Consider the following 24,907-nt stretch of genomic DNA (forward strand, 5'->3'; position numbering starts at 1 on the left):
TCAAAAAAACTTCAAACTGGGTTTCTACACGCCCGTGTAAAATAAGTATGCAAGCCTGTAGAGAAGGCTCCCCATGTAAAGTATCGGACCGATGTTCTTGGGATTTACTAATCTACATAGTTTCGGATACTTTATTCCCTAACTTAAGGTAACTTTTTAATGAGCTTAAATAGCGCATAATCATTTTGCATAGAAGTTTTTGCCTCAGTAATATATCTATCTACATCTGCGCCCGCACTATCCGATAGGCGGGCTGACTATCGATAAAAGTATCTACTTCGTTGCATCCCTAGGTTGATACATAAAATAAAAAATATATAAAAAGTGAGTTAGTACTGGTATTAAAAGTAATTTTTAAGCTACAAATTGATGAATTGCGAGCACGCAGAGACCAAGAACAGTGGGAATCCGGAAAACAGTGGCTGGCGCGTCGGGTGCGATAGAATTGCCAGTTTTTCAGACCCCCAAAAGTCGCTCCCAACCGTCCCAACCGAGTCGTGCACCCATAGTCTTGGCCCGAAGTTGCTCCCATGAATAAAAATGTTCGGTAATTTCACGGTAAACAATAACCATTGTCGAACGCAGGGAATAGTCGCGTTCGCACACGTAATTGCCATCGCGCAGAGATGTGACTCGCCCCCGTGGCCCCCGCAGCCCCTCGATCTCGAGCGACCTACCGATTTTCGGACGTCCTGCGTCCTGCGACCTGCGACCTGCGTCCCATGTCCTTAAACCTGAAATCAGTGAAAAATCGTTCGCGCATGAATATTCAAAATACAATCCCATCCATCGAGTCCAATCCCTTCCAATCCAAACCAATCCGAGCAGATGCGTTGCGTTGCGATGCGATGCGATTCCATTCCATTCGACTCGATTCGATCCGATTCGCGATGGTATAGGTATAATATAGTTTTCCTAACCAAGTGTCAAAGAAATGGCAAATATTCGGATTCGGAGGCACGGAGCACTACGTATTGATATATGTACATACATTTATTTATGTACATCCATTCACACATGCGAACCGAGAACTTGTGTATATATCTAAATACATACGCACGTATATACGAGTAGATACACAACGGTGTGTACTCATATCTGTGAGATATATATGTGCCAGTGCCCGTACCCGTACCCGTGCCTGTGCCCGTGCCCGCTTAGATCCCGATTCCGATTCCGATGAATTTATGTACATATATTTACATTAAAATCTGCATATCTGCCAAATCTGACATATCTCCCACCACCCCCTCCGCCTGTATGCCTATGCAGATGCCATGTATAGTGTATAGGGTATAGTAAATATGTACATCAAATGTACATCCTGCGACTCCCGTCGGTCGGCAATAATTGCTAGATTAAATACTTTTAATATACGCGTGCCTCCTCCACTCCTCCACTGCCCCACTCCTGCCGTGCACAGAGTAGACCTTAGACCATAGAACCACACATTCGAGCCAAAGCTAATCGAATCCGCGTATCCGGACCCTTCCGTCCGAGCCTCGACTGCAGATGGAATTATGTTGGGTTGGTATCTCTATATACATGCGTACCTGCTGCCCAGTATGCGCGAGAGTTCCACCCTCTCCGCCCCCTTCTTCACCTGTTACACTACGCCGATGTTGTGGATGTCGATGTCGATGTGAATGTGAATGTGCCTGTGAATATGGCTGTGAATGTGCGCCTGCCAATGTGAATATGGATGTGAATATGAATGTGATGAATTCCAATCGCCCAACGCCAATGTACGCGCGCTGCGTGGAGTAATTTTTGATTTTGATTTTGATTTTCATTCCGATGCCGATGCCGATTCCGATGCTTTGCCAGCGGTTTTGGGACCCGAAACCCAGTGACTCACGGGACTTTCGTGGGCGGCAATGTCAGCAGCGTCGCCTTGGCTTAGGCATCCAATTTGGGGCGCTACACACGCGCACCCGGATGATATAGGGGCTTTGAAGTGGATTCCTGATCCCTTGCATGCAGGATGGCTTTGGATATGCAATCAAAATAGGTTTCTGCTGGAGCTGCTCAGTTAGTTAGCTTAGACTAGGGAATCTCGAAAAGTTAACTAGTTGGTTCTGAAAGTTCTGGTGCGCGCACTTTGTTATCCATTACTCATTGTTCCATCTACTGTACCACCGAATGCAGCCTGCTGCGGAGATCCACTGAAGCGCTGAGCCAACGCCAACGGTGGTGCCACTGAGATCGGAGTTCGGAGACCGGAGACCGACGAGCACACAAGGGATTGTGGTTAGATCCGAGGAACCCAAGCACTCAGCTATACTGGAGCAGAACGGAGAAAGCACAAGGGGTGCCGAGTCGCCCGACGCGAACCAGGAAAACCGAGCGACGTGTTGGTGGACCCCGTGGGCTGCGATGGGTTGCTTTGGGTCGCCCACCTCCAAGCAGTCGGACGTGAGCTCGGAGGACTCGAAGAGCCAGAAGCGCCGGAGCGATGCAATATCTAGACAGTTGCAGAAGGACAAACAGCTCTACAGGGCCACACACAGGCTGCTCCTCCTGGGGGCGGGCGAGTCCGGCAAATCAACCATAGTCAAGCAAATGCGAATATTGCATGTCGACGGATTTTCTGACTCGGAGAAGAAACAGAAAATTGATGATATTAAAAAGAATATTCGAGACGCTATCTTGGTGAGTTCCTCGCCAGCAATTTCAAGTCAACTCGTCTTGCTAAACTCGTCTTACATTACATTCCTAACACTCCCAACATTGCAGACTATTACAGGAGCCATGAGCACACTTAATCCACCTGTAGCTTTAGAAAAGAAGGAAAATGAACCCAGAGTGGAGTACATTCAGGATTACGCATCTAGTAAGTGGCTCTGCCGCACTAGCCTATGTCTATATTAAACACTCACCTCTCCTCTACTCACTTCGCAGGTCCGGACTTTAATTATCCTCCTGAATTTTATGAACATACAGAAGAACTATGGAAAGACAAGGGCGTTCTTCAAACCTATGAGAGGTCGAATGAGTATCAATTAATCGATTGTGCGAAATAGTAAGTAACGCCCCTTACACTTGACATTCTAAATTCTAAAGTTCCAAAGTCGGTGTGTTCAGCCAAACAAATAGTTTCTGTAGCAATACAAACAGATTTCATTATTTATTAACCACGGAGTGCATGCCAATTGCTCTGAACGCTTAACTGTGTGTTTCTCTGGGAAGTGCAGAAATCGAAATCGTTGGATCGAAAGTATGCAACTCTTAATTCTAAAAAGTAAACCGCTTGATCAAGTAATCTTCGAACATTGTTGCTTTGCTGCAGTATGGCTATCTGGATATAGAGCCACCACCAATACCTAGTTGTCTGTCTGTAGAAGTATTAGAGCTTTAGAATGAGTAGAATTCTGTACTTAAACCGCATTTGTACCTGTATTAAAGCTCGTTGAAGCTATTAGGCACTGAAAACAACTTCGTACTCATTTATACACTTGATATTCCGCTTTGAAGCTTCCTGGACCGAGTGAGCACAATCAAGAATCCAAACTACACCCCTAATGAGCAGGATATTCTTCGGTGCCGTGTTTTGACTTCTGGAATATTTGAAACAAGATTTCAAGTGGACAAAGTAAACTTTCAGTAAGTGTGACCACGCCAGTGGTATTCTAGAACTAATGTATATTTGTGTGCAGCATGTTTGATGTCGGAGGACAGCGAGACGAGCGTAGGAAATGGATTCAGTGTTTCAATGATGTAACTGCTATTATATTCGTAACTGCGTGCTCAAGTTATAACATGGTTTTGCGGGAGGATCCCACCCAAAATCGACTTCGAGAATCTTTGGATTTGTTCAAGAGTATTTGGAACAACAGGTGAACCTTGCAACTTGAGCCAATCTCGAGGTTCAGAAACTAAAGAGCTGTTCTCTCATTTTTCAGATGGCTTCGCACGATTTCTATTATACTATTTTTAAATAAGCAAGATTTGTTAGCAGAGAAAATTAAGGCTGGAAAAAGTAAATTGTCGGAATATTTCTCCGAGTTTAACAAATACCAAACGCCAAGTAAGTAAAATAGTATAACCCATAGTTGCACCCAGATCTTTTGGCAGCTGTATAGTAGGTCGGCGAGGAACTCATTCAACAATCAGATCTGGACCAGAAATCCTTTCTAAAATATGAAAACCATGCCCAAGTTAACTTAAGAAATTTAATGGATAATGTGTTTTGTCTAATTTCAAATGTGCTGTCGACACAGGTGACGCAATAATGGAATCCAATGACGACCCAGAAGTAATACGAGCAAAATATTTCATACGAGACGAGTTTCTGGTGGGTTATAATCTCTTATCTTCTTAGCCAAACTATCCAACTTATTGGAACTCTAACTCTTTCCTATATAGCGTATATCTACCGCTAGCGGAGACGGAAAACACTACTGCTATCCACATTTCACATGCGCCGTTGACACAGAAAACATTAAACGTGTGTTTAATGATTGCAGAGACATTATTCAAAGGATGCACCTTCGTCAATATGAATTGTTATAGGTTATCCCCATCGCCGTAATGCAAGTAAATAAAAATATTAATGACTTACTGTTTTAAATATAATTATCAAATGTAATTTGTATTTAAATAGTCCCTTGATTAAAACAAAAAATTCGCTGCATTTAGATCTGGTATGACCTTTCACAAAACTCAACATTAAAGAATAATAAATAAACATGTTAATAACAGACACGCTCGTTTCAATTATTTCAGCTTTTCAATTACTGTATCAGGATGCGCCTGTTTTATTTCTTTTATTTTCTATAGTCCCTTGACATGAAGCATTTTAGAGTATTTCCGCTATTACAATCCGTATCCGTGGGCATTTACATTCGCATCTGCATTTGCATTTAGGTGCTGTCGCCGCAGGTATCACTAGACGAGTTGGTTGAGGATGCTGAAGCTGGCGGAGGCCTTGTCGATCTCGTCGAAGTTGCGCTTGAGCTTACTGCTCCAGGTGTCCTTGTACAGGGGGTCCATCCTCACCAGGTAGGGCACCAGGTCCCGGTGGTGGCCCGACCCGATCTTGCCGGGCGCGAAGCGATCTCCGCAGGGCTTCACGGAGTACTTCGCCTTGAAGTCCGACTGGCTGCACTCGTAGCAGACGACCGTTTGTCCATTGGCAGCCGAAATCAATCTGGGGATCGGGGCATATGTTTCAGTGATTGGGGATTAGTTTCAGTGAGTAATGGTAAATAGGCGGGCAGGCAGGGATAGCCACGTATTAAGCGGATCTGTTATCTGCATATTTACATACTTTATGTGCTTTATATATAGCACCCATTTCGATAACATCCGGATAAGACCTGATAGCAGCAGCCCAGTCTCAGATACCTGATAAGCGTGTCGCACGATGGGCATTCACGTGCCACTGTTGAGCGTACCACTGTACCACTGTGTTGGACTCACTCACCTCACTATGAAGGGTCCATCGTACTTCTTGGAGCCAGCTTTTTGGGGCAGCATGTGTTTGCGGTAGTAAATGATTAGTGTAAGTCATAGTGTAGTGGTTAGTGTAGACTTGGGTATATACAGAGGGTGAAAGTAAAACTCTTTACAAATGCAATAATTTATTAACAATTAGGAGCTACATCAATTCATATGCGCATATTTAAAGAAAGACCATGCTGCTTATGTATGTATGTACACTTCAGTTTCATGTCGGTCCTCCGTCCTCGGTCCTCGATATTGTCAAAGTCAATGGAGTGGTGCGGAAGTTGGGGGATTGTGGAATTTCTAGTCGCTTAGGAGCTGTCTATCAAGTGGCGTCCGCTTTATCAAGTGGCCGCCACCAATGCTGTCCAAGCCGCGTTTCGAAACTGTTCTCGAGAAGCGCTCTTGCAAGGACTCGGGGCTCTTGTTTTTGGCCAGAAAAATATTTACATTGCGTTGGAAGAGCTTGTAAAAGTCGTTAAACAACGGCGACGTGGAAAGGTCGTCGTTTGGAAATCCAGTTTGTCGCAAACTCGCGCTGTTTCCACACAACTCTCTTAACGCTGGAAAATCTAATCGAAATAATAAGAAATAAGGATATTAATGGGTTTGTACATAAGCTTAGCTGCTGGTTAAACTAATTCAAAAGTTCGAGTATATACAATATGAATATCCCACGTTTTGTTTGAAAACCTCAGGATGTCTCGTTACCTTCACAAAGATATTTTCCATCCAGCAGTTCGTCGTTGGAAATATCCTAAAACATAGTTAGCTATAGTAATTGTAGTCCGGACACACAAGCACCGTGGCTTTCCGTTGAATATTTCTCGAAAACACTTTAAAAACCGATTCGATGTACTTACCACACTGGGCGCTGCTTGAATGAAGTGCAGGAACACCGACACCACCACCAGGAGCACGTATAGATTCATGATTCCAGCCGTTGACCGTTTGCCTGGTGCACTTGGGAACGATTCTCGCTGGGATTTGAAGACGACTGTGCCGCTTTGTCGCGCCGCGGTTCGTTTTATACCCGATTCGGGGCAAACATCCTCTGACTTAAACAGGGTGATGGCAAATTTATGATGCAGATAACCGACGACAGCTAAAAGACCGCAGGAACGCACCCGTTATTAACGGCTTAGTGGCTTGATGGCGATGGCTGTGGCGATGGCGATGGCCGTGGGTTGGGTGGGCTACTGCGGTCTCCTTGATGCTCTTAATGCGTCACTTGCACCATATTTCTAGCCACTAATGGTAAGCACTCCCACAAACAGAGTGAGAGTGTCAAGATTTCAGCAAACATGCGTGCACCCGGACATATGTTCGATTATTAGATTTAATTTTCATTGGTGCGACACCATAAAGGTCCCTGTGTCTGCTGCCTTTGTCGTTTCCCGGTTAATTGAGTTAACCGCGAGTCCGATTCATCTGGAAACGGTCTTGGTTGGCGCTGACCAAATGTATAGTAGGTGAAATATTTTAAAGTTTCCGCTTGACTTTATAGCGAAGATATATCTTCTTTATAAATCGGGTTAGAACTAGCCAGATTCAGAAACAATTATTATGTGGTTGCTCATTACTTACTGTCACTTGCCACAGCAATATTTGATTTCAATTAAGAGACATTCGAAATCCACTTTTCCGATTCGAAAAGAGTTCAAAAATTTACCCGTTTCAGATACCCCCAACGAGAAAATTAATCGATTCTCAAGCCACTGCGACATGAGGCACCCTGTTTCCGGACTATCATAATGTTTTCTTCTTAGTATTTTTCGACTCGTAAAATCGGCACATATATTGCGAAATGTCGAGATTTCTTTTGAACAAAAGATTCGTTCCCAGTTTGGTCCAGGTACGTTCCGGATCCGTCGACATCCCTGCGATGGGCTAACGGTCCGTTAATACTCCTACTTGCAGCAAGACTTCCTGCTCGCCGGCTCATGGATTCCGTCGCAATCTCGGAGGGGAAAGGCCTCCACCCCGATAAACATGTGTGTTATGTTTGTGCCCCAGCAAGAGGTAGGTTCCATTGACAGATCACGGTTGCCTGCAGTCCACTCCAATCCGATCCGTTTTCAAGGCCTGGGTGGTGGAGCGCATGGGACGGTTTCATAGGATTCTGGACCCCGGACTCAACATACTGGTACCGGTGGCGGACAAAATCAAATACGTCCAGAGCCTGAAGGAAATCGCCATAGATGTGCCCAAACAGAGTGCTATTACCTCAGACAACGTGACCCTGAGCATTGACGGCGTGCTCTACTTGCGCATCATTGATCCATACAAAGGTAGGTCCACAATCCATACGCACCGGCACGTCACCATATCTGTTATATCATCTCACCGTTAAGCGTCGTATGGCGTGGAGGATCCGGAGTTCGCAATAACACAACTGGCCCAGACGACGATGAGATCGGAGCTGGGCAAAATGTCAATGGACAAGGTCTTCCGCGAGAGGGAGTCCCTCAACGTCAGCATCGTGGACTCGATCAACAAGGCCAGCGAGGCGTGGGGCATTGCCTGCCTGCGATACGAGATCCGTGATATCCGAGTAGGTCACATTCTTCTGTTGACTGTAAAGTAGAGATGAACTGATAGCTTCTTCTTTTAGCTGCCCACCAGGGTTCACGAGGCGATGCAGATGCAAGTGGAGGCCGAGCGGCGAAAACGAGCCGCTATTCTGGAATCAGAGGGTGTTCGCGAGGCTGAAATCAACATTGCCGAGGGCAAGCGGAAGTCCAGGATTTTAGCCTCCGGTTAGCGGCAGTGTTCCTCATAGAATGTACAAAATACTCATGGATCCTTCTTCCACAGAGGCCGAGCGCCAGGAGCACATCAACAAGGCTAGCGGAGAGGCGGCTGCCATAATAGCAGTGGCGGATGCCAGAGCACGCAGTCTGCTGGCCATAGCGAAATCCCTATCCCACCTGGTAAGTAGTTCGCCGGGAGACTTCACAAACTTTCGAATCCGATTAGGTAGGATGCTAGGCATTTCCCCTAAAACCCTTTGGAATCGGTGCACACTCTGACAAGCGTCACACGACAAACAATTATTTCAATTCGGAGATGTTTCAACCGGAGTATGAACAACGATTGCTTCGGGGCGTCGCCGGCGGAAAGAAGGAGTACCTCGATCTACGCTGCATTCCCACGCGAGCTGGTAATCAGTGGAACCGCAACTTCGCACTCGCTCCAGGAGACTCCAGTGAGTGCCAGAACTCTGTGTACTCCAGTCTGTTGCGCAACGAGTTCCTGGACGAGAATATAACGTCCTTGGAGAACTGCAAGCAAAGCACACAGGTCCATGCCCAGTCAGAGGAGTTTAAGGAGCGGCATAACAACCGCATCTTTGGATTTGCCAAAGGCTCTTCGCCGCCGGTGCGTACACCATTCTCCAACATCAGCGAGAGCAGCCAGCGGCTGCTCAGCATCTCCAAAAGACCCGTGCGCCGACTGCCACGTCGGCCGTACAAGATACTCGATGCGCCAGAGCTGCAAGATGACTTCTACCTGAACCTTATTGACTGGTCGTCCAAAAACACGCTGGCCGTTGGCCTGGGGTGCTCGGTTTATCTCTGGAGTGCAGTCAGTGGACAGGTGACGCGACTGTGCGACTTCAACAACGAGGATAACCTGGTTACAGCAGTTAGCTGGCATGGTGAGGGACGTCAGGTGGCCATCGGCACCCAGTCCGGCTACGTGACCATTTGGGATGCTGAGCGACAGAAGCAATTAAACCGTCTGGACGGGCACTCGGCGCGTGTAACTGCGCTAGCTTGGCGGGGCAACCGATTGGCCAGTGGCTCGCGCGATCGCTCCATTTTGCAGCGGGATGTCCGTAATCCCCCAACGCACATAACACGCTGCTTGCGCGGACACAAGCTAGAGGTGTGTGGCCTACAGTGGTCGCCCAGCAATCGCTACTTGGCCAGCGGTGGCAGCGACAACCGCCTGCTGGTTTGGACGGACGACTGGCCAGAGCCCATTTACGCCTTCGACGAGCACAAGGCGGTGGTCAAGGCGCTAGGCTGGTCGCCACATAAATCCGGTCTGCTGGCCAGTGGCGGTGGGTCCGCCGATCAATGCTTGCGCTTTTGGAACGTGCTCACCGGGAAGCTGGTCCAGTGCATCAACACCGGCGCCCAGATCAGCAACCTGGCCTGGGCTAGGGACTCTCGAGAGTTGGTGACCACCCACGGACACGCGCAGCCACAGGTCATTGCCTGGCGCTATCCCTCGCTGAAGCAGGTGGCCAGGCTGTCCGGGCACACGCAGCGGGTACTCCATCTGTCCGTGAGCCCGGACAACGAGTCCATAGTGACTGGCGGCGCAGATGAGACGCTTCGCTTCTGGACCGTTTTCACCAAACAGCAAACGTCCAAGGAGACGAACTCTGGGCTCAGTTTGTTCCAAGGCATAAGATGAGGACTAAATTGCGACGTATTCCTTGTGCTCAGATGAATTATATTTATTATTAGCTAAAGTTTCTTATCTTTCTTGATTTCAAATCGTTGTTTTCGTTTTCTGCATTTCAGGATGGACAGAATGCTGCTTCCCTCACCCTGGCCGAGCAGTATATTGGAGCCTTCAAGAAACTGGCCAAGACGAATAACACCATGATCTTGCCCTCGAATCCTGGCGATGTCAATGGCTTCGTGGCCCAGGCACTGGCGGTGTACAATCACGTTTCCACCTCTAACCAGGCCACCAAGTCTTCGGAAAACGTAAAGGGTGTGGGTGCCTGCTTGAACGCAAAGAGTGTTGAGTACAAGGAGTTGCAGGAGGATAAAAGCAGTGTGAAAATGAATATTGAATAGGAATGAATAAACGGTTGTTGCTATTACATTTGTCCCACTTATCGTTGTTACTTTCAAGGCGAAGCCATTAGATTTGGTTCAACAAACAACTATTTATTTACTTCGGTAAATACTTCAACAGCCGAACTTCGTGCGATAACCACAAAGCGAAACTCAGCAGAATAAGCGAGCCGGACTGGTGGGCCGTCGCCAAAGGCACGGGCACGTAGTTAAGCAAGGTGGTTACTCCAAGCGTGGCCTGCGTCCAGGCCATGGCCACCACGGCGTTGATGGCCCAGTTGGCGCGCTTGGGCAACTGCATCCGCCTGGTCACCAGCCACAGGGCTGTGGTCAGCGTTACTGTGCTAATACCAAGGATGCGGTGATTGAACTGCACTGTCGTCGGATTCTCGGTGATGTTCTTCTGTATTGGCGCAAACTTCCACATGTCCTCGGGAATCCAGTGATCGCCCATCTTCGGGAACGAGTTGTATACCAGTCCGGCGTCTAGTCCGGCTACAAAGGCTCCGGAAATGGCAGTCAGCAGGACCATTGCCTTTGTCAAATGGGTCAGGCCCTTGATATTAAATGCTTTCTTGGCTTGGATCACGAATGTGTTGGTTGGGATTAGCAGGGACAAGGCCCTCGACAGTGAGAGCGAATACAGGACGAAGGCAGCTGCCAGGTGGGACGCCAATCTATACTGGGAGACCCGTGGCACATCGTTCGGATCCTGGAACCTGTCCTCCAGCCCGGACTTGACCATGTACCAACCCATCAGACCCTGCAGGCCAATCAGAGTGCCCAGCAGCAGAACGCTCTTTTTGGTCTTCGCACAGAAGTATCCCTTTTTCCAAAAGTAAACGGCGGGCAAGAGAAAGAACCCGCCTATGGCACGTCCCCACATCCTGTGCATGTACTCCATCATGAAGATGAACTTGAACTCCTCCACAGTCATATTCACGTTCTTTCTAAAAGCAGAGTATACATGTGGCTCCCGGCTTTGGAAGAATCTAGGAAAGTACTCACAGCTTGTACTCTGGGTATTGTTGGTATAGATTAAACTCCTGCAACCATTCCTCCTGCGTTCGCGGCATTCGTTCACCCGTTAGCTTCCAAGTTACCATGGACAGACCGGACTCTGTCAGCCTGGTTACTCCGCCTGGAAAGGATTCACATTCGTAAGGAACTACAAACTTAATATGTAGTTATTGGTTACCTAGACCAACGGCCACAAACACCATGCCGCTGACTCCCAGGAACCATCTTCCGACGGTTTTGTCGCTCTTCGGTGTGCTGATGGGCTTTATCACTGGGATTTCCTGCAGTGTAGAGCGTATCAAAATATTACTTTATTTATAACATAACACATTTCTATATGTAATCACTGTGATGATGGCAATGCAACCTTTATCGCTGTTTGCGCAATCGTTTGATGAAGTCGGGGGCCGGGCACCGCTAGCTTTATAAGACTGGTTCTCTTCTGGAGCATTCGCAGCATTGTGTTAATTAAGGTTCAGGGAGATTTACGTTAGCTTACAGCAAATATTTAAAGAGATACTTTGGTTTTTAACTATATTTACAAAGCCGCTTGCGAGTGTGACCGCAGCTGCAGGAAATACAAATATACTGAAATCATTTCGAAATGTACCGGCGAGTTGTACCGGCTCGAACAGTCTGGTCACTTTATTTTAGCATTGTTAACAAAATAATTTTTGCGGCTTCCAATTTACAATTTTGGCGAATAAAATGGAAACGATATTAAACACGCAGTTCGATCAGCTGCAAAAGGCCATAGAGGGAATCAAGGAGGCGAAGAGCAAGGTAAGTTTGATTTCCGTGCCCTTCGCACAGCTCCTAATCCGCCTTTCACGAGCAGGGACAATCTACGGATGAGGCGCGCACTGCGGCCACCTTGATGTTCGTGGCGCTGAAGCACGCAAACCGCGAGGTGAAGCACAAGATCAAGGCCGGCCGGGACAAGCTGCACCTGGAGAAGTGCAAGGTGGACCTCAGCCGGCTGCAGCTGCAGAATCTTCTGTACGAGGTAAGCCACCTGAAGAAGGAGATTGTGCGCTGCCAGAAGTTCAAGAGCAGGGACACCAGCTTGGAGCTGCTCTCAGACGCCGAGTACTCCAGCAGTCTGCCAGACATGGCCAACGACGAGGAGGAGTTGTCAAGCCACAAAAAGCACCTTCATCGCCTCGACTGCGAGCTGCGTCTGCGAAAGGAACTCGACAAGCAGTACAGCGCCCTGCTGAGCTCCAAGCAGGAACTGCTCCAGGACAATCTTAGCCACGCTCAGCGGTACGTCTCCTTCGCGCCCGCCTTGCGCACCTTGCAGAGCGCCACAAAACCGCTACACGATGCACTGCAACTATCCCTGGACGTGGAATGGAAGTTAAGCGCCGTGGTCAAGTACCTGCCAAAGCCACTCTACGTTTTGTTCATTGTCCTGCAATCCCTGCAGCGGGTCAGCGAGGAGCAGTCCTTCACCGCCGAGGTGGTTGGCTATGAGAGCGAGGCCCAAATGCAGGAGTTGCTTAAGGAGAAAAAGTACTCCACATTGAACCACAAACAGACTGAAACGGAAATTGGGGAGCAGAATAAGATTGGGGAGAACAGCTTGGAAGAGGCACTCGCTCCGCATCCACTACACATTTGCTTGACGGTAAGAAGACACTGTTTGCTAGTTCCAAAATATTTATTAACCTGAACTTTAAAGATTGGAGCCGCTGGATCGAATCAGCTCGTTTTGCAAATCCGCTACTTCGACTTGATCAAGTGTGCCACAGTCTGGGGCCAAATAATCTACTCTAGCAATTCCAACAGCCAGGGGTAAGCTTAGAACACATCAAGAAATAAATAATATAAATAATTTGTCATTTTTTCACAGTGATACAAACTTTGTGCACCACCTTTTGCGGCACTTGTTCCCCAATGACTTGGGCAATGAAATACCCATTCCTGGAATTCAACACGAGGTAAGAACTTCGTTTTCCAACGCTGGACAACAAATCAAATTATGCTCTTCCAGCTTCGAAGCTCGGACTTAACAGCTGAAGAATGTGTGCGCTATCTCAAGGCCAAGGACTTCGGAAAACCCTTCTGCTGGCTGCAAAGTATGTGCTCGATTGCAACCGTCAACAGTTCGATGCTGTACAACCACGAGCTGAACTTGAACAAAAACAACAAGGAGATCATTGACCGCATTGCCAGGCGCTTTAACTCTTGGCAGCGTTTAAGCCAACAGATTCGCGGTCTGACCTACAAGGATATTGATTTGTATAGCTTGAAGGAAAACATCTATCCAGCCGGCCTGTCGTGCAGCCTCGTCCAATGGACGGCCATCACACATGAGGAGTTTCACTCGCAAATTTCAGACGTACTGAATACCTCGTCCGCCGAAAAGGGTATTACGTACAACTCTTACCGCGCTGTAATCGTCCGGGGCTCCGCCAAAATGGAGTGCTTCATCAGGATACCGAGTAATTATCCACTGGAGATGCCTTTATGGATTCTGAACGTGCACTGGAACGGATGCAATACCTCGCAAAACAACTCGGCCATCAAGGTTTGAACTTGATTTCATTTTCCTTCAATGACCTATTAACCTTTTTTTTTTTTAGATGATGGAGTTCTGGACCAACTCCCTGCAGCCCAAACACTTGGAGCCCAACGATCACGTCCTGTATGCGCAGCTCTTCCGCACCATCTACAGCTTCGATATATTCCTCGAGACCGAGGGGTCCATGCAGAACACCATTGAGTACAACAAGGAGAAGCCTTACATAAGCGCCTTTGCCAAGCGGAGTCGTTCACGGCCCTACAAATATATCAAGAAGGGATCGGTCTATGCGTTCAAGCAGTGACGGTTGAATTTTGAATGTTGTACAAAGTTCGAATGCGGTTACTAAACGTTCTCACAGTTCCGTTTATTACGATTAGTAATACAATAAATAAGTAACATTTAAAGCTAGCTACGACTTCATTGGCAGTTGATCTTCTGGGAAGAGGTCGCTGCCAAGGATCCGGGAGGTAGTGCCGTCGCAGAAGGGTTCTCAACCGCCTCCCGACTCTCGTCCGGCATCACTTTGTCCACAACGTGTTTGATGATCAGCCCGTCGTCGCCCAGATAGCAGACAGAGTAGCCATCGTACCACGCCTCCTGATCTTTCAGCACCTCCTTCAGCTGCCAGATCTTGTACTTCCAGAACTGGAACATGACCTTCAGGCCGGAAATGCCCCGTACTCGCCACCTTATCCTCACCGTGTAGTCGTCCTGGTGCTTCGTGATCTTGAGCACCTCAAACTTTACGTACGCGTACTTCAGGTGTCCCACCGTTCGCAGAATGGCGATCTGTTTGACGTAGTGATACAGGCCCACCGTGTGCTTGCCCGTAATGTTGTTGTGGAAGATCAGACCTGGGCTGTAAATGGAGTAGTCCAGGGGCTCCACAAACAGTTTTGGCAGCGTGGTCCTCAGGACCTCGTAGGCCCTGTCCAGATCCTCCGGCTTCCTCTCGTTCTCCTTGGGGTTCCCGGGCACCCTCTCCGCATTGGTGCTCTCGTGAACCCTTCGACTTTGCTGGAGCTTATCGCCGGCATGGCAGCTTAACAATTTTTGTGGACACTTTGCCGGCGCAGCTGCATTTAGCCGCATGGCGGACGCCCACGCCCGCTCCTTGGAGCACCAGTTGGCCATCCAGCTGCTCCTTCTTATTGATGAAATCCCGAAATTTCGCAACATCTTGCAAGGACTTTGTGTGCTTCTGTCTTCACCGGAACTGCGTTTCCCTCGATACGGATCTAGCTCGTCTGCAGATCACACCATTCAAATAGTATTCCGATCCTGGATAGTCGGCTGTTTTTCGTTTGTGGCCCTCAGGAATTTGACGTGCTCGTGTTTAGGTAACAACATTTGGAAATAAAATACTCGGCAAAAATCATATGGTCGTTGGTGCGCAGTGTGACCAGGTGCCGCGCGTTCAAGTGCCAGTGGTGATGTTAGCGGAACTCCCGTTGCCTAGGGTTGTCACTCCTGCTTAGTTTCGTATATTAATTTCCGTTACCGGAAGTTATGAAATTTGAAACAAAACCTCTTACTACAACGAAAAATATTCTTATATTGGTGGTAGGTAGTGTTTCTGGTTATGCAAGTAATACCTTACCTGAGATATGTTGACTCCTTTTAAGAGTGGAACAAGCTTGAATACTTTTTCAAGCATTTCATCTAAGTACGTGGTTTTAAGTTTGAGGAAGTATATACTCTAACTATGAATCCATCGAATACTGGTACCCCCTTCGAGTTCCGCGTCCCGAGCGACGGGAAACTGTTGCACTTTACAGTACTATATGGTTTTGTGCGCAGACTTCCTGCGCAGACCAATTTGTTACAAGCTCGAATCACACACAAATCTGGGGGCATACACATATATCTGTCTGCAGGTAAACACGTTGTTTACAGCCCCCTATCTATATAACACTAATTTAAGCTAAGGAGCTTTCGCTGGCTGAAAAATCGACTTTTATTTGAGCTTAAACCTATAGAGCCTCGTACTATGACGCGCTAATCGGTGTCCGTATTATTGAGTGCCAAATTCTTGACTTAGTTCCAATGTCTACGCGACTCTGCTAGCCCTAGTATTGAGAAAAATCAATAGGAAGTAAATAAAAATGCTGCATGCGTGAAACTCGCTTGGCGAATACTCTTAAACTACGTATAATCAGTTTTTCTATTGGAAACCGAGGTATCCAAGATGTACGGAATCACTCAATCAACTGTAAACGTAAGTACCCCACCGGCTGTCCGGAATAACTTTCCTTTGCGGATAACTTTCGGGCTGAAAGTCCTCTGCGATTATTGATTGGCCTTGAAACCAAACCCACTGCCAATGCGGACTCTCCTTCCCTTGCAGAATCAACGCTTTCGAGTTCGTGATATGGATAACGAGCAGATCATGTCCACTTTTGGGAACATAGGTCACCTACTGAACATTGCCGTGGAGCGATTTATAACGATTGGCGAGATCATCGCCGAGGAGAACATCGACATCAAGGGAGACATGTACGAGGCGGCGAAGGAGGCCAGAGATGCAGGTAAGAGATATCCTTCCCAGCTTGGTAATTTGGTAAAGCACCAATCGTAACGCACTTGATTGGGTTGCAGGAAAATCTATTGAACGACTTTGTGATATTTCACCTCTAAGCGGCATGGAGCTGCGCCACCACATCGAGCCCCTGAAGGACTACGGAGCCATCATTTTGGCTGCCCGCTCCCTGCTGTCCTCCGTCACGCGCATCCTACTGCTGGTCGACATCATTGTTGTGAAGAAGCTGCTGACCGCCAAGAAGCGGGCCTCCGAGAGCCTGGAGAAGCTGGAGTCGGTCATGAACTTCACCGAGTTCGTGCGGGCCTTCTCCGTGTTCGGAACTGAAATGATTGAGCTGGCCTACCTCACTGGCCACCATCGCAACTCGTTCAAGGAGGAACGGCGGCGGGCCCAGATGTTTTCGGCACGCCAGATCCTGGAGAAGTCCATCGCCATCCTGCTGACGTCGTCGAAGAACAGCCTGATCCACAGCGACTGCGTGATCGTGAAGGAGAACCGGGACACGGTCTTCTGCCAGATCCGCAGGGCCATGGACCTCATCCACTTCGTGGTGAAGGACAGCATCTTCGACTCAGCCAAGCACATGCCCTTCGAGAAGCAGGCGAGCAACCCGAACTACGAGAACGAGAGCATCTACACGACAATAAAGCGCATTGTGAACCTCATCAAGCGGTACAAGTACCAGATGAGCTACTACGAGGGCTCCGGCGAGGGCAACAACAACTCCGACGCCTACTTCAGTTTCCTGGACGACGACCTGTGGAAGTCGGAGAAGAACCTGCCCTCCGCGGCGGGCGGCGGCGGCGGTCGCATGGTGAACAACACCAACTTCAGGAAGCACCTCAGCTCCGAGAGCCTGGACCTGCGCGAGGAGCTCTCCCTCGCCTTCGAGAAGCTCTTCGAGAAGGCGCACGACTTCACCGACTCCCCCTACATCAGCCACAATCACCGCAAGAACATCCTCTCCTACTGCGACAACTGCAAGCTGGAGTTCGACCTGTACCTGAACACCATCATGAAGGATCAGCACGAGGGCGGCGGAGTCGGCGGAGTTGGTGGAGTGGGAGGTGCGGGTGGAGTGGGAGGCCAGGTGAAGGGCCGCTCAGATCCCGAGCTGGGCATGTTGAGCAGCCTGGAGGAGCTGTGCAAGCAGCTGGTCGTCTCCGTGTCCAGCCAGATCGAGGACTTCAACGAGTCGCTCAAGATCTGCTCCAAACTGGTCAAGTCGTTCCACGTACTGGCAACGAACTACGACATCGACAATCTGAATCAGCGCTCCACGAAGTTCCACGACTGCTGCGACCACATCTTCGACATCTGCAAGCTGCTGCAGCACATTGCGCCCACGGAGCGGCTGCAGGTGCAGGCCAAGTGCCTGGCCATCAACCTGAGGATCTACGGGCCGCAGGTCTTCATTGCGGCCAAGATCCTGTGGAAGTACTCGAACAGCAGTGCGGCCAACGAGAACTTCGAGTCCTTCTCGGACATGTGGAAGTGGCTGACGAACGAGATCTCCATGATCGCCAAGAAGATCCTCGTTTCAATCAACACCACCAAGAGTGATAGAGAAGCTGATGCTGAGGTGGGTACCAACCACCACCTACCGCCAAGAGTAACCCAGTAATGTGTGTATATCCGATCTTCCCCAGAAATGCGAGAGCTCAGACAAACTAACAAAATCCGGTGTACCTGCAACAGAAGACGGAGAAATGGTTGAGTATTCTGGCCTCGAAGGCAAGAACAACGGAGATCTGAACACATATCAATCAAAATGGAGCGAAGACTTGTCGGACGACAACGACATACTGAAGAGAGCCAAGAACATGTCCGCGATGGCTTTCCTAATGTATCAGTTTACCAAGGGCAACGGTTCTCTAAGAACAACTCAGGATTTGTTTACTCAAGCCGAATATTTTGCGGAGGAGGCCAACCGACTTTACAAAGTCCTCCGCCACTTTTCATACCAGGTAATCATCGAGCTTATCTCTAAGGGCCAAGAGCTATGGGCCATTCTAATTGTGGAAACTTATAGGTCCCCGCTAGTGACAACAAAAAGGATCTCCTCAACATTTTAGATAGAGTGCCGACTTTTGTCCAAGCACTCCAGTTTACAGTCAAAGACCACACGGTTGGTAAAGCTGCCACGTTCGTGAAGGTCGATCACGTCATCAGGGAAACCAAGAACCTTATGAACGTTATAAATAAAGTAGTGTCGAAGTGCTTTGAGTGCGCAACTAAGGTAAATAGGCCGAGGCCAGGCCACGCGGCCATTTCCTATATGTAGTGGGTACTACGGGGTACTACTGGGTACTACTGGGTACTTCAGACTCTCGATGTGTATGATTTCTATAGTTTACTGTGATATTAAAGCATGCATTATTACAGGTATGATTTTAGAGCTTTTCGTTCGCAGGAGAAGCGTTTTGGTTTTTTGGTTGGCGGATGTGCTTTCCCCGTTTCTTACTACGAATCTTATAAGTTACCTTTCCAACTTTTACTTTTAAATGCTAATGCTAATGTAGACTGCGCTGTATCTTTCTCTATTACGTATGTATCTTTGTATCTCTGTATCTTTAATGTATTGAATCTTGAGTTGATGTTAGTAGCCTGTTAGCTTGTTAAGATCCCCTAGTTACTCCCCCCAAGTGTTTAACCAACCCAACTGAACTTTAACTACCAATTGACTTTGGCCACTCGTAAGCCGCAGTGCCAGCCCCTACTACTCCTACTAACACCACCCTAATCCTTGCTCCGCCTTGCAGTACAAACTAAATTTAACTGGGATAACCGGAGGACTCACGTCGGAGCGGTCGAACGAGAACATGGCCGGCGGCATGTGCGATTCCAAGGGGACGACGAGCAGCAGCGACATTCCCTGACATTACGGGATGGCTCGCCGAGCCAAGGGGGATGCACGGAGGACGAGGGTGTCCTTCCTGCTGTTCTGAGAGGAGCAGGAGCCCAGGGGTTTTACTATCGTAGTCTACACTGTTGGCACTGCGTTCCATTCTGTGTATTAGTTGCGCCGCTTCTAGCGTTGATTAATGTCGAAAACTTTATTAACTTTATTAACATACGAGTACGAGTACCAGTACGCGTCCAATTAGTTGTTTCAGCAGCACGATCTTATAATGCATATTTTGTTTCACTACATTCGAATGTTACGGCAATAAAGGTAACGCAGATGCAGATATGTATCTCAAGCTCTTTCACTGGGTTCTACAAATCGGTTCGCAGATAGTTCTTACTGCTCTCATTCACCATGTGAGTTTGTGGCACGATGTTGCAGCAGGTTGCCTTCGATTCCTGGGACAGATTGTACACCTTGAGGGCCACCGTTTCCTTCAACTGTTCCGTTTGGGCGGTGGAGCTCCTTAGCTTCAGCAGGTTCTTGAAGAACATCAAGTCCAGAGCGAAAAGTGCTGCGCAGATGAAGGAAAGTGCGCCCAATGCATAGGCATAGGTCAGAAGGTCCTCGGAAAGCTGCTCCACAGTGAAGAATATGAGAAGTCCTGGAGGAGACAGTTCAGCAGTCGGACATTACATCCCAAAAGTCATATTACCCTCTATGGTGAAGAACAGAACTCCGCAGGTCAGCAGAATGATCTCACAGGTGGCATAGTTCGAGGTGCCCTCGATGATCCTAAAAGGCGATGGACTTGTTACTGGTGAACCATAGTCACTAGACACTTACCTCGTGAGCAGGAGAACGGCTGCAATGAAGGTGAATCCCAGGAAGGTGAGCGTGCCGAAGTCATCGCCCTCCTTCGACCAGGAGATGCTGTTCAGCAGGGTCCACTCCCTGGACTGCTTCTTGTTGATGGCGAACACCCTTTCCGAGTGCTTGTCCGACAATCTCTTCACAATCAGCGCCGCCACCGTGGCAATCTAATGATTTACTAACTTAGTTACTGTCATTCAATGCAATTCAAAGTGTCCTTGTGCTCGAAGATACTCGCCAGCTGGAGAACTTTGGTGCATATGCAAGCTGGTAGCCCCATGTTGGAAGATCTCGACGTGCACTTTGCTACTGAGGCACGTACGTTCCCAATCCGCCTGACCCATGCAAATTTTCTCACATTTGGTTTCGCAGTTTAGCGTGGGAAAGACAAACTCAAAGAAGTTGGCCTCACGGTTCTGCCCATTATTACCAAAACCTTGAACTGCACAGCGAATCGAGTACACTTGAACATCTGTGTTGCCTATGCTTCCTATCAGCAGTGTAAATATTAATATAATAAGTATATACTATATAGTTTCACTTATAAACAAAAAGCGAGACAAAAGCAGAGGCTCTATGCTCTTACTTATCAGCGCGATTACAGAAAACCAGCACAGCGATCCGGATTGCGAATACAAGATACTCTGATTAAACGTACTGCAGAGCAGACAAGCTGCTTATGTGGGTCTAGCTTGATTATACTAATTGAATGTCTGAACCTCTCCATGGATTCCAAGTACCCCACTTTTCCAGGGCAATCAGGCGGGGAAGCCATAAAGTTCATCACGGTGCGATCCTCAGTTTCGTGGAGGCATTTGGACTAGCAACTATCGCAACTAGACACTTAGCAATTAATAAAATTATAAACTGTTACATATACTATAAAATAATGAGCGTTTGCATAATTGGGGCCGGAACCGCGGGTCTTTGCTGTGCCCGCCACTCGATTGAAAATGGATTCAAGACCACGGTGTTCGAGCTATCTGACCGAATCGGCGGAACCTGGGTGTACAATGAGGCAACAGGTGTGGTCAATGGCATCGATGTCCACAGCAGCATGTACAAGAACCTACGGTACGAAAAACTAAACCCAAATCTACGAAAGAACATTTGATATTCTAAGAGTTTTCGGGCTACTTCAAAGAACCAACTTGCCCAAGGAGGTGATGGGCTTTCCGGACTTCCAAATCGCAGAGAACGAGGCTTCCTATGTGAGATCCGACGAGATCTGCGATTTCCTGAACCAGTACGCGGACCATTTCGAGCTGAAGGAGCACATCAAGTTCAATACCTACGTTATTCGGGTGTTGCAGAGGAAGGCAAAGTGGCAAGTAAGTCGTAGAGTCACTCTATATAGATATACATATATATAAACCTAACCAAACCGCTTGCAGGTGCTCTTCAAGGATTTGGTCACGAACAAAATAGGGTTCCAGTACTTCGACAAGGTTCTGGTGGCCAATGGCCACTACCACACCCCGAACTACAGCCAAATTCCGAGTATGGATAGGTTCCAAGGGGAGTTCCTGCACAGCCACGACTTCAGAAGTAGGGAGGTTTTCGAGGGTAACTACAGCAGAACTTGTGCGAGCACAAGAAACTTCTCATGGTGTCTGTGCTGCTCTAGGTAAATCCGTTCTGGTCATTGGAGCTGGACCCAGTGGCATGGACCTGTCCAACATCATTTCCCGATCGGCGGTTCGGGTCACCATAAGTCACCACTTGACAGACATCGGCCAACATATATTCTTCGACAACGTCCAGCAGAAGCCCGATGTCCGGGAGCTGGACGAGAAGGGGGCCCACTTCGTGGACGGATCCTACGAGGAGTTTGACACCATCTTCTTCTGCACGGGCTACAAGTACGCCTTTCCCTTCCTGACCGTCGACTCGGGCATCCATGTGGAGGACAACTACGTGCAGGAGCTGTACAAGCAGTGCATCAACATCAGGAACCCTTCCATGGCGCTGATCGGACTGCCGTTTTACGTGTGTGCCGCCCAAATGATGGACATCCAGGCCAGGTTCATCATGAGCTACTACACCGGATCCAACGAGCTGCCGTCCACGGAGGACATGCTCAAAGATACCCGAGACAGGATGGGCAAACTTTGGGAGGCAGGTTTAAGAAAACGCCATGCCCACATGCTGGGTCCCAAACAAGTGAGATGCAGGTTGACTTTATTCCTCTATCTGGTTTTGAATTCTATCCTATTTTCCAGATCGACTATTTTACGGACTTGTCGAATACGGCAGGAATCAAAAACATCAAGCCTGTGATGACCAAGTTGCACAACGAAAGCAGCAAGTGCTTCAATGAGAACTTGCTCCACTTCCGGGAGGACAACTTTGCGATTCTGGATGACGAAACGTTCATTAAGCTCAACTAGATTCGAATGAACCTGAATAACTGATCAATCACAAGGTTATTTATTGCAAAAACGGTATCTTTCGTCTTTTCTTTACTTTGAAATAAATAACATATCTAAATTTTTACTCCATGGCAGCATAGTTTGAAAAATTGAACATTTATCCGCGAACAAACATTTTTTGAACGGCCGCCAACATTTGTTTGAACATGTTTGTTGGTATTTTTCCAGTCAGCTGATTGTGGGCAGCACACTTTCAGCAGCTCTGGCCACACTCGCCCGCCTCCTCGCAATCACCTTCTTGCATAATTTTCGAAACACCTCACTTCGCTTTCAAAGTTCGCTGATTTAGGTCGGGTCTTCAAAAGTGGAAAAGCGCCTCATCATGCAGTGTCCCTTTCTGAATCGCTTCACCGCCAGCTTTATCCGCAACTACGCGGAGACGCTGTGCCAATCCTACGGGAGCCACTGCCCCGTGGTTGGCAAGACCTTGAGCTCGGGCGAGAAGAAACTTTCACTCGTCGCCGCAAGTGTTACAAGGTCTTACTCGACGGGGGCGAACGCCCACGCCAACGTCGCCACTGCTGCGGGCAATGCTGGTGCCTCCGCACCCGCAACTGCCACCGCCGATCCCGGCAAGGCATCCGCCAAGGAGACCTTCCCCTACGAGCGCTTCTTTAACGAGCAGATCATGAAAAAGAAGCGGGACCACTCCTACAGGGTCTTCAAGAAGGTGAACCGCCTGGCGGGAGACGGGCTCTTCCCCCACGCCCTGGAGTACTCGGAGCGGAGGGAGAAGCCCATCACGGTGTGGTGCTCCAACGACTACCTGGGCATGTCCGCCCACCCCGGCGTCAAGAGGGCCGTCCAGGATGCGCTCGACAGGCACGGATCGGGGGCTGGCGGCACCAGAAACATCTCGGGCAACTCTCTCCACCACGAGCGCCTCGAGAGTAAGCTGGCTGAGCTGCACCAGAAGGAGGCTGCGCTGCTCTTCACCTCATGCTTCGTGGCCAATGATTCCACTCTCTTCACGCTCGCCAAGCTTCTGCCTGGGTGCGAGATATTCTCGGACGCAGGCAACCACGCTTCCATGATTATGGGAATCCGGAACAGCGGCGTTCCCAAGCACATCTTCCGGCACAACGACGTGGACCACTTGCATCAGCTGCTGAAGCAGACGGACAAAAGCGTGCCCAAGATCGTCGCATTTGAGACGGTACATTCCATGACGGGGGCCATCTGCCCGCTCGAGGAGCTGCTTGACGTGGCCCACGAGCACGGGGCCATCACGTTCATCGACGAGGTGCACGCCGTGGGATTGTACGGCGACCATGGGGCCGGTGTCGGTGAACGGGATGGAGTGCTGCACAAAATGGACATCATATCGGGCACCCTGGGCAAGGCATTCGGTAACATTGGGGGTTACATAGCTGGAACTCACAACCTGGTCGACATGATCCGCTCGTATGCGGCTGGCTTCATCTTCACCACTTCACTGCCGCCCACGGTGCTGTGTGGCGCCCTGGAGGCCGTCAACATCCTGGCATCGGAGGAAGGTCGCCAGCTGCGCCACTTGCACCAGCGAAATGTCTCCTACCTGAAAAGCTTGCTGAAACGAGAAGGTAAGGCGTAATCCAATTCTGGCATTTATGTAACACGAATTGAAGGTTATTCTCGCACTTTCGTTTTATTTTAAGTGCTGGCTATATATAGAAGAAGACACTTAACTTTCAGTTTACTGACTGCATCTATAATTCGCCCCATTTCAGGTTTTCCCGTTGAAGAAACCCCCAGCCACATCATTCCCATTAAAATCGGAGACGCTCTGAAGAGCAGTCAAATCTCAAACGTGCTGATCGAACAATTCGGACACTACCTGCAGTCGATCAACTACCCAACTGTCGCCCGGGGCCAGGAGAAACTCCGGCTGGCCCCCACCCCGTTCCACACTTTCGAAATGATGAACGCCCTGGTTACCGATCTGAAGAAAGTGTGGGAAATGGTGGACCTGTCCACGAACGTCCCGCTTTCGCCCAACGCATGCATGTTCTGCAACTCGGAGAGCTGCTGGCACAAGGACACGTCCCCCGACCTGGAATGTGGCATTCCCAATTGCCCTCGCCTGGAGATCTCGGTTGCAGCCTAGTTGCCCCTTTGAAACATGACCATAAATGAAGCATTCGAAATATTAAGCTATGCCTAAATTATCTGTGCGGTTTTGGACAAATAAACATTGGTTTTGGTGCAATATATACAACGAAATTTCAATTGGAATGGGCTAAGCTGATTGATGACGCACTTAGGACATGGATAGGCCATGGACTATAGTGTCACCTTCGTTAGGAAGTTGCGTGTTTCGCGAGCAAGTTTCATGCAAATGGTATTCAAATTGAGGAATTGCGTGGAAACATTTTCAATGAACCTCGATCCACAGTCATAAGCACTTTGAAAAGATAT

General features: G+C 48.6%; 11 protein-coding genes across 14 annotated transcripts; 7 read left to right on the forward strand and 4 right to left on the reverse strand.

Moving 5' to 3' along the window:
• Nucleotides 1–202: 202 nt before the first annotated feature.
• LOC6531932 (G protein alpha s subunit) lies at nucleotides 203–4,700 on the forward strand. Of its 3 annotated transcripts, none has more exons than XM_039372589.1 (9): nucleotides 203–324; nucleotides 2,149–2,652; nucleotides 2,737–2,833; nucleotides 2,902–3,022; nucleotides 3,475–3,603; nucleotides 3,657–3,836; nucleotides 3,903–4,027; nucleotides 4,212–4,294; nucleotides 4,366–4,700. In XM_039372589.1, exons 2-9 carry the CDS (start codon nucleotides 2,377–2,379, stop codon nucleotides 4,510–4,512), a joined length of 1,158 nt encoding a protein of 385 aa, XP_039228523.1. In that variant the 5' UTR covers nucleotides 203–324; nucleotides 2,149–2,376; the 3' UTR covers nucleotides 4,513–4,700. The 3 variants fall into 3 exon arrangements, with proteins under 3 accessions (XP_039228523.1, XP_002092718.1, XP_015051624.1); XM_002092682.4 differs by lacking the exon at nucleotides 203–324 and adding an exon at nucleotides 411–547; XM_015196138.3 differs by lacking the exon at nucleotides 203–324 and having other exon boundaries at nucleotides 4,221–4,294.
• Nucleotides 4,701–4,710: 10 nt separating this feature from the next.
• LOC6531933 lies at nucleotides 4,711–6,573 on the reverse strand. 2 transcript variants are annotated; one of them, XM_002092683.3, is made up of 4 exons: nucleotides 6,309–6,467; nucleotides 6,157–6,202; nucleotides 5,426–5,462; nucleotides 4,711–5,149 (listed from the first exon to the last, which is right to left on the reverse strand). In XM_002092683.3, exons 1-4 carry the CDS (start codon nucleotides 6,375–6,377, stop codon nucleotides 4,888–4,890), a joined length of 414 nt encoding a protein of 137 aa, XP_002092719.1. In that variant the 5' UTR covers nucleotides 6,378–6,467; the 3' UTR covers nucleotides 4,711–4,887. The 2 variants fall into 2 exon arrangements, with proteins under 2 accessions (XP_002092719.1, XP_015051625.1); XM_015196139.3 differs by lacking the exons at nucleotides 4,711–5,149; nucleotides 5,426–5,462 and adding an exon at nucleotides 5,566–6,017 and having other exon boundaries at nucleotides 6,309–6,573.
• A 456-nt stretch (nucleotides 6,574–7,029) lies between these two features.
• LOC6531934 (stomatin-like protein 2, mitochondrial) lies at nucleotides 7,030–10,293 on the forward strand. Its single transcript, XM_015196140.2, has 7 exons — nucleotides 7,030–7,300; nucleotides 7,366–7,467; nucleotides 7,529–7,736; nucleotides 7,800–7,999; nucleotides 8,060–8,204; nucleotides 8,263–8,378; nucleotides 9,984–10,293. Exons 1-7 carry the CDS (start codon nucleotides 7,253–7,255, stop codon nucleotides 10,263–10,265), a joined length of 1,101 nt encoding a protein of 366 aa, XP_015051626.1. The 5' UTR covers nucleotides 7,030–7,252; the 3' UTR covers nucleotides 10,266–10,293.
• LOC26536167 (fizzy-related protein homolog) lies at nucleotides 8,386–9,956 on the forward strand. The gene has a single exon (XM_015196141.3). It carries the CDS (start codon nucleotides 8,515–8,517, stop codon nucleotides 9,871–9,873), a length of 1,359 nt encoding a protein of 452 aa, XP_015051627.1. The 5' UTR covers nucleotides 8,386–8,514; the 3' UTR covers nucleotides 9,874–9,956.
• Nucleotides 10,294–10,337: 44 nt separating the features above from the next.
• Nucleotides 10,338–11,857, reverse strand: LOC6531935 (cytochrome c oxidase assembly protein COX15 homolog). The gene is made up of 4 exons (XM_002092685.4): nucleotides 11,653–11,857; nucleotides 11,464–11,566; nucleotides 11,274–11,406; nucleotides 10,338–11,215 (listed from the first exon to the last, which is right to left on the reverse strand). The coding sequence occupies exons 1-4, from the start codon at nucleotides 11,743–11,745 to the stop codon at nucleotides 10,363–10,365; spliced, it is 1,182 nt and encodes a 393-aa protein (XP_002092721.1). The 5' UTR covers nucleotides 11,746–11,857; the 3' UTR covers nucleotides 10,338–10,362.
• A 51-nt stretch (nucleotides 11,858–11,908) lies between these two features.
• LOC6531936 (THO complex subunit 5) lies at nucleotides 11,909–14,219 on the forward strand. The gene is made up of 6 exons (XM_039372569.1): nucleotides 11,909–12,068; nucleotides 12,124–12,915; nucleotides 12,970–13,082; nucleotides 13,141–13,228; nucleotides 13,282–13,818; nucleotides 13,874–14,219. The coding sequence occupies exons 1-6, from the start codon at nucleotides 11,994–11,996 to the stop codon at nucleotides 14,114–14,116; spliced, it is 1,848 nt and encodes a 615-aa protein (XP_039228503.1). The 5' UTR covers nucleotides 11,909–11,993; the 3' UTR covers nucleotides 14,117–14,219.
• On the reverse strand, nucleotides 14,150–15,248 carry LOC6531937 (uncharacterized protein C6orf136 homolog). Its single transcript, XM_002092687.4, has one exon. The coding sequence runs from the start codon at nucleotides 14,992–14,994 to the stop codon at nucleotides 14,233–14,235; it is 762 nt and encodes a 253-aa protein (XP_002092723.1). The 5' UTR covers nucleotides 14,995–15,248; the 3' UTR covers nucleotides 14,150–14,232.
• A 415-nt stretch (nucleotides 15,249–15,663) lies between these two features.
• Nucleotides 15,664–19,554, forward strand: LOC6531938 (alpha-catulin). The gene is made up of 6 exons (XM_039372566.1): nucleotides 15,664–16,033; nucleotides 16,163–16,343; nucleotides 16,414–17,939; nucleotides 18,007–18,324; nucleotides 18,390–18,596; nucleotides 19,120–19,554. The coding sequence occupies exons 1-6, from the start codon at nucleotides 16,004–16,006 to the stop codon at nucleotides 19,234–19,236; spliced, it is 2,379 nt and encodes a 792-aa protein (XP_039228500.1). The 5' UTR covers nucleotides 15,664–16,003; the 3' UTR covers nucleotides 19,237–19,554.
• On the reverse strand, nucleotides 19,399–20,689 carry LOC6531939. The gene is made up of 4 exons (XM_002092689.3): nucleotides 20,317–20,689; nucleotides 20,052–20,245; nucleotides 19,921–20,000; nucleotides 19,399–19,869 (listed from the first exon to the last, which is right to left on the reverse strand). Exons 1-4 carry the CDS (start codon nucleotides 20,356–20,358, stop codon nucleotides 19,577–19,579), a joined length of 609 nt encoding a protein of 202 aa, XP_002092725.3. The 5' UTR covers nucleotides 20,359–20,689; the 3' UTR covers nucleotides 19,399–19,576.
• A 182-nt stretch (nucleotides 20,690–20,871) lies between these two features.
• On the forward strand, nucleotides 20,872–22,579 carry LOC6531940 (senecionine N-oxygenase). Its single transcript, XM_002092690.4, has 5 exons — nucleotides 20,872–21,152; nucleotides 21,223–21,409; nucleotides 21,473–21,644; nucleotides 21,706–22,241; nucleotides 22,301–22,579. Exons 1-5 carry the CDS (start codon nucleotides 20,968–20,970, stop codon nucleotides 22,466–22,468), a joined length of 1,248 nt encoding a protein of 415 aa, XP_002092726.1. The 5' UTR covers nucleotides 20,872–20,967; the 3' UTR covers nucleotides 22,469–22,579.
• Nucleotides 22,580–22,715: 136 nt separating this feature from the next.
• On the forward strand, nucleotides 22,716–24,702 carry LOC6531941 (5-aminolevulinate synthase, erythroid-specific, mitochondrial). Its single transcript, XM_002092691.3, has 2 exons — nucleotides 22,716–24,072; nucleotides 24,220–24,702. Exons 1-2 carry the CDS (start codon nucleotides 22,833–22,835, stop codon nucleotides 24,594–24,596), a joined length of 1,617 nt encoding a protein of 538 aa, XP_002092727.1. The 5' UTR covers nucleotides 22,716–22,832; the 3' UTR covers nucleotides 24,597–24,702.
• Nucleotides 24,703–24,907: the final 205 nt, after the last annotated feature.

Source organism: Drosophila yakuba, chromosome 2R, assembly GCF_016746365.2.
Source record: "Drosophila yakuba strain Tai18E2 chromosome 2R, Prin_Dyak_Tai18E2_2.1, whole genome shotgun sequence".
NCBI classification, from domain to species: domain Eukaryota; kingdom Metazoa; phylum Arthropoda; class Insecta; order Diptera; family Drosophilidae; genus Drosophila; species Drosophila yakuba.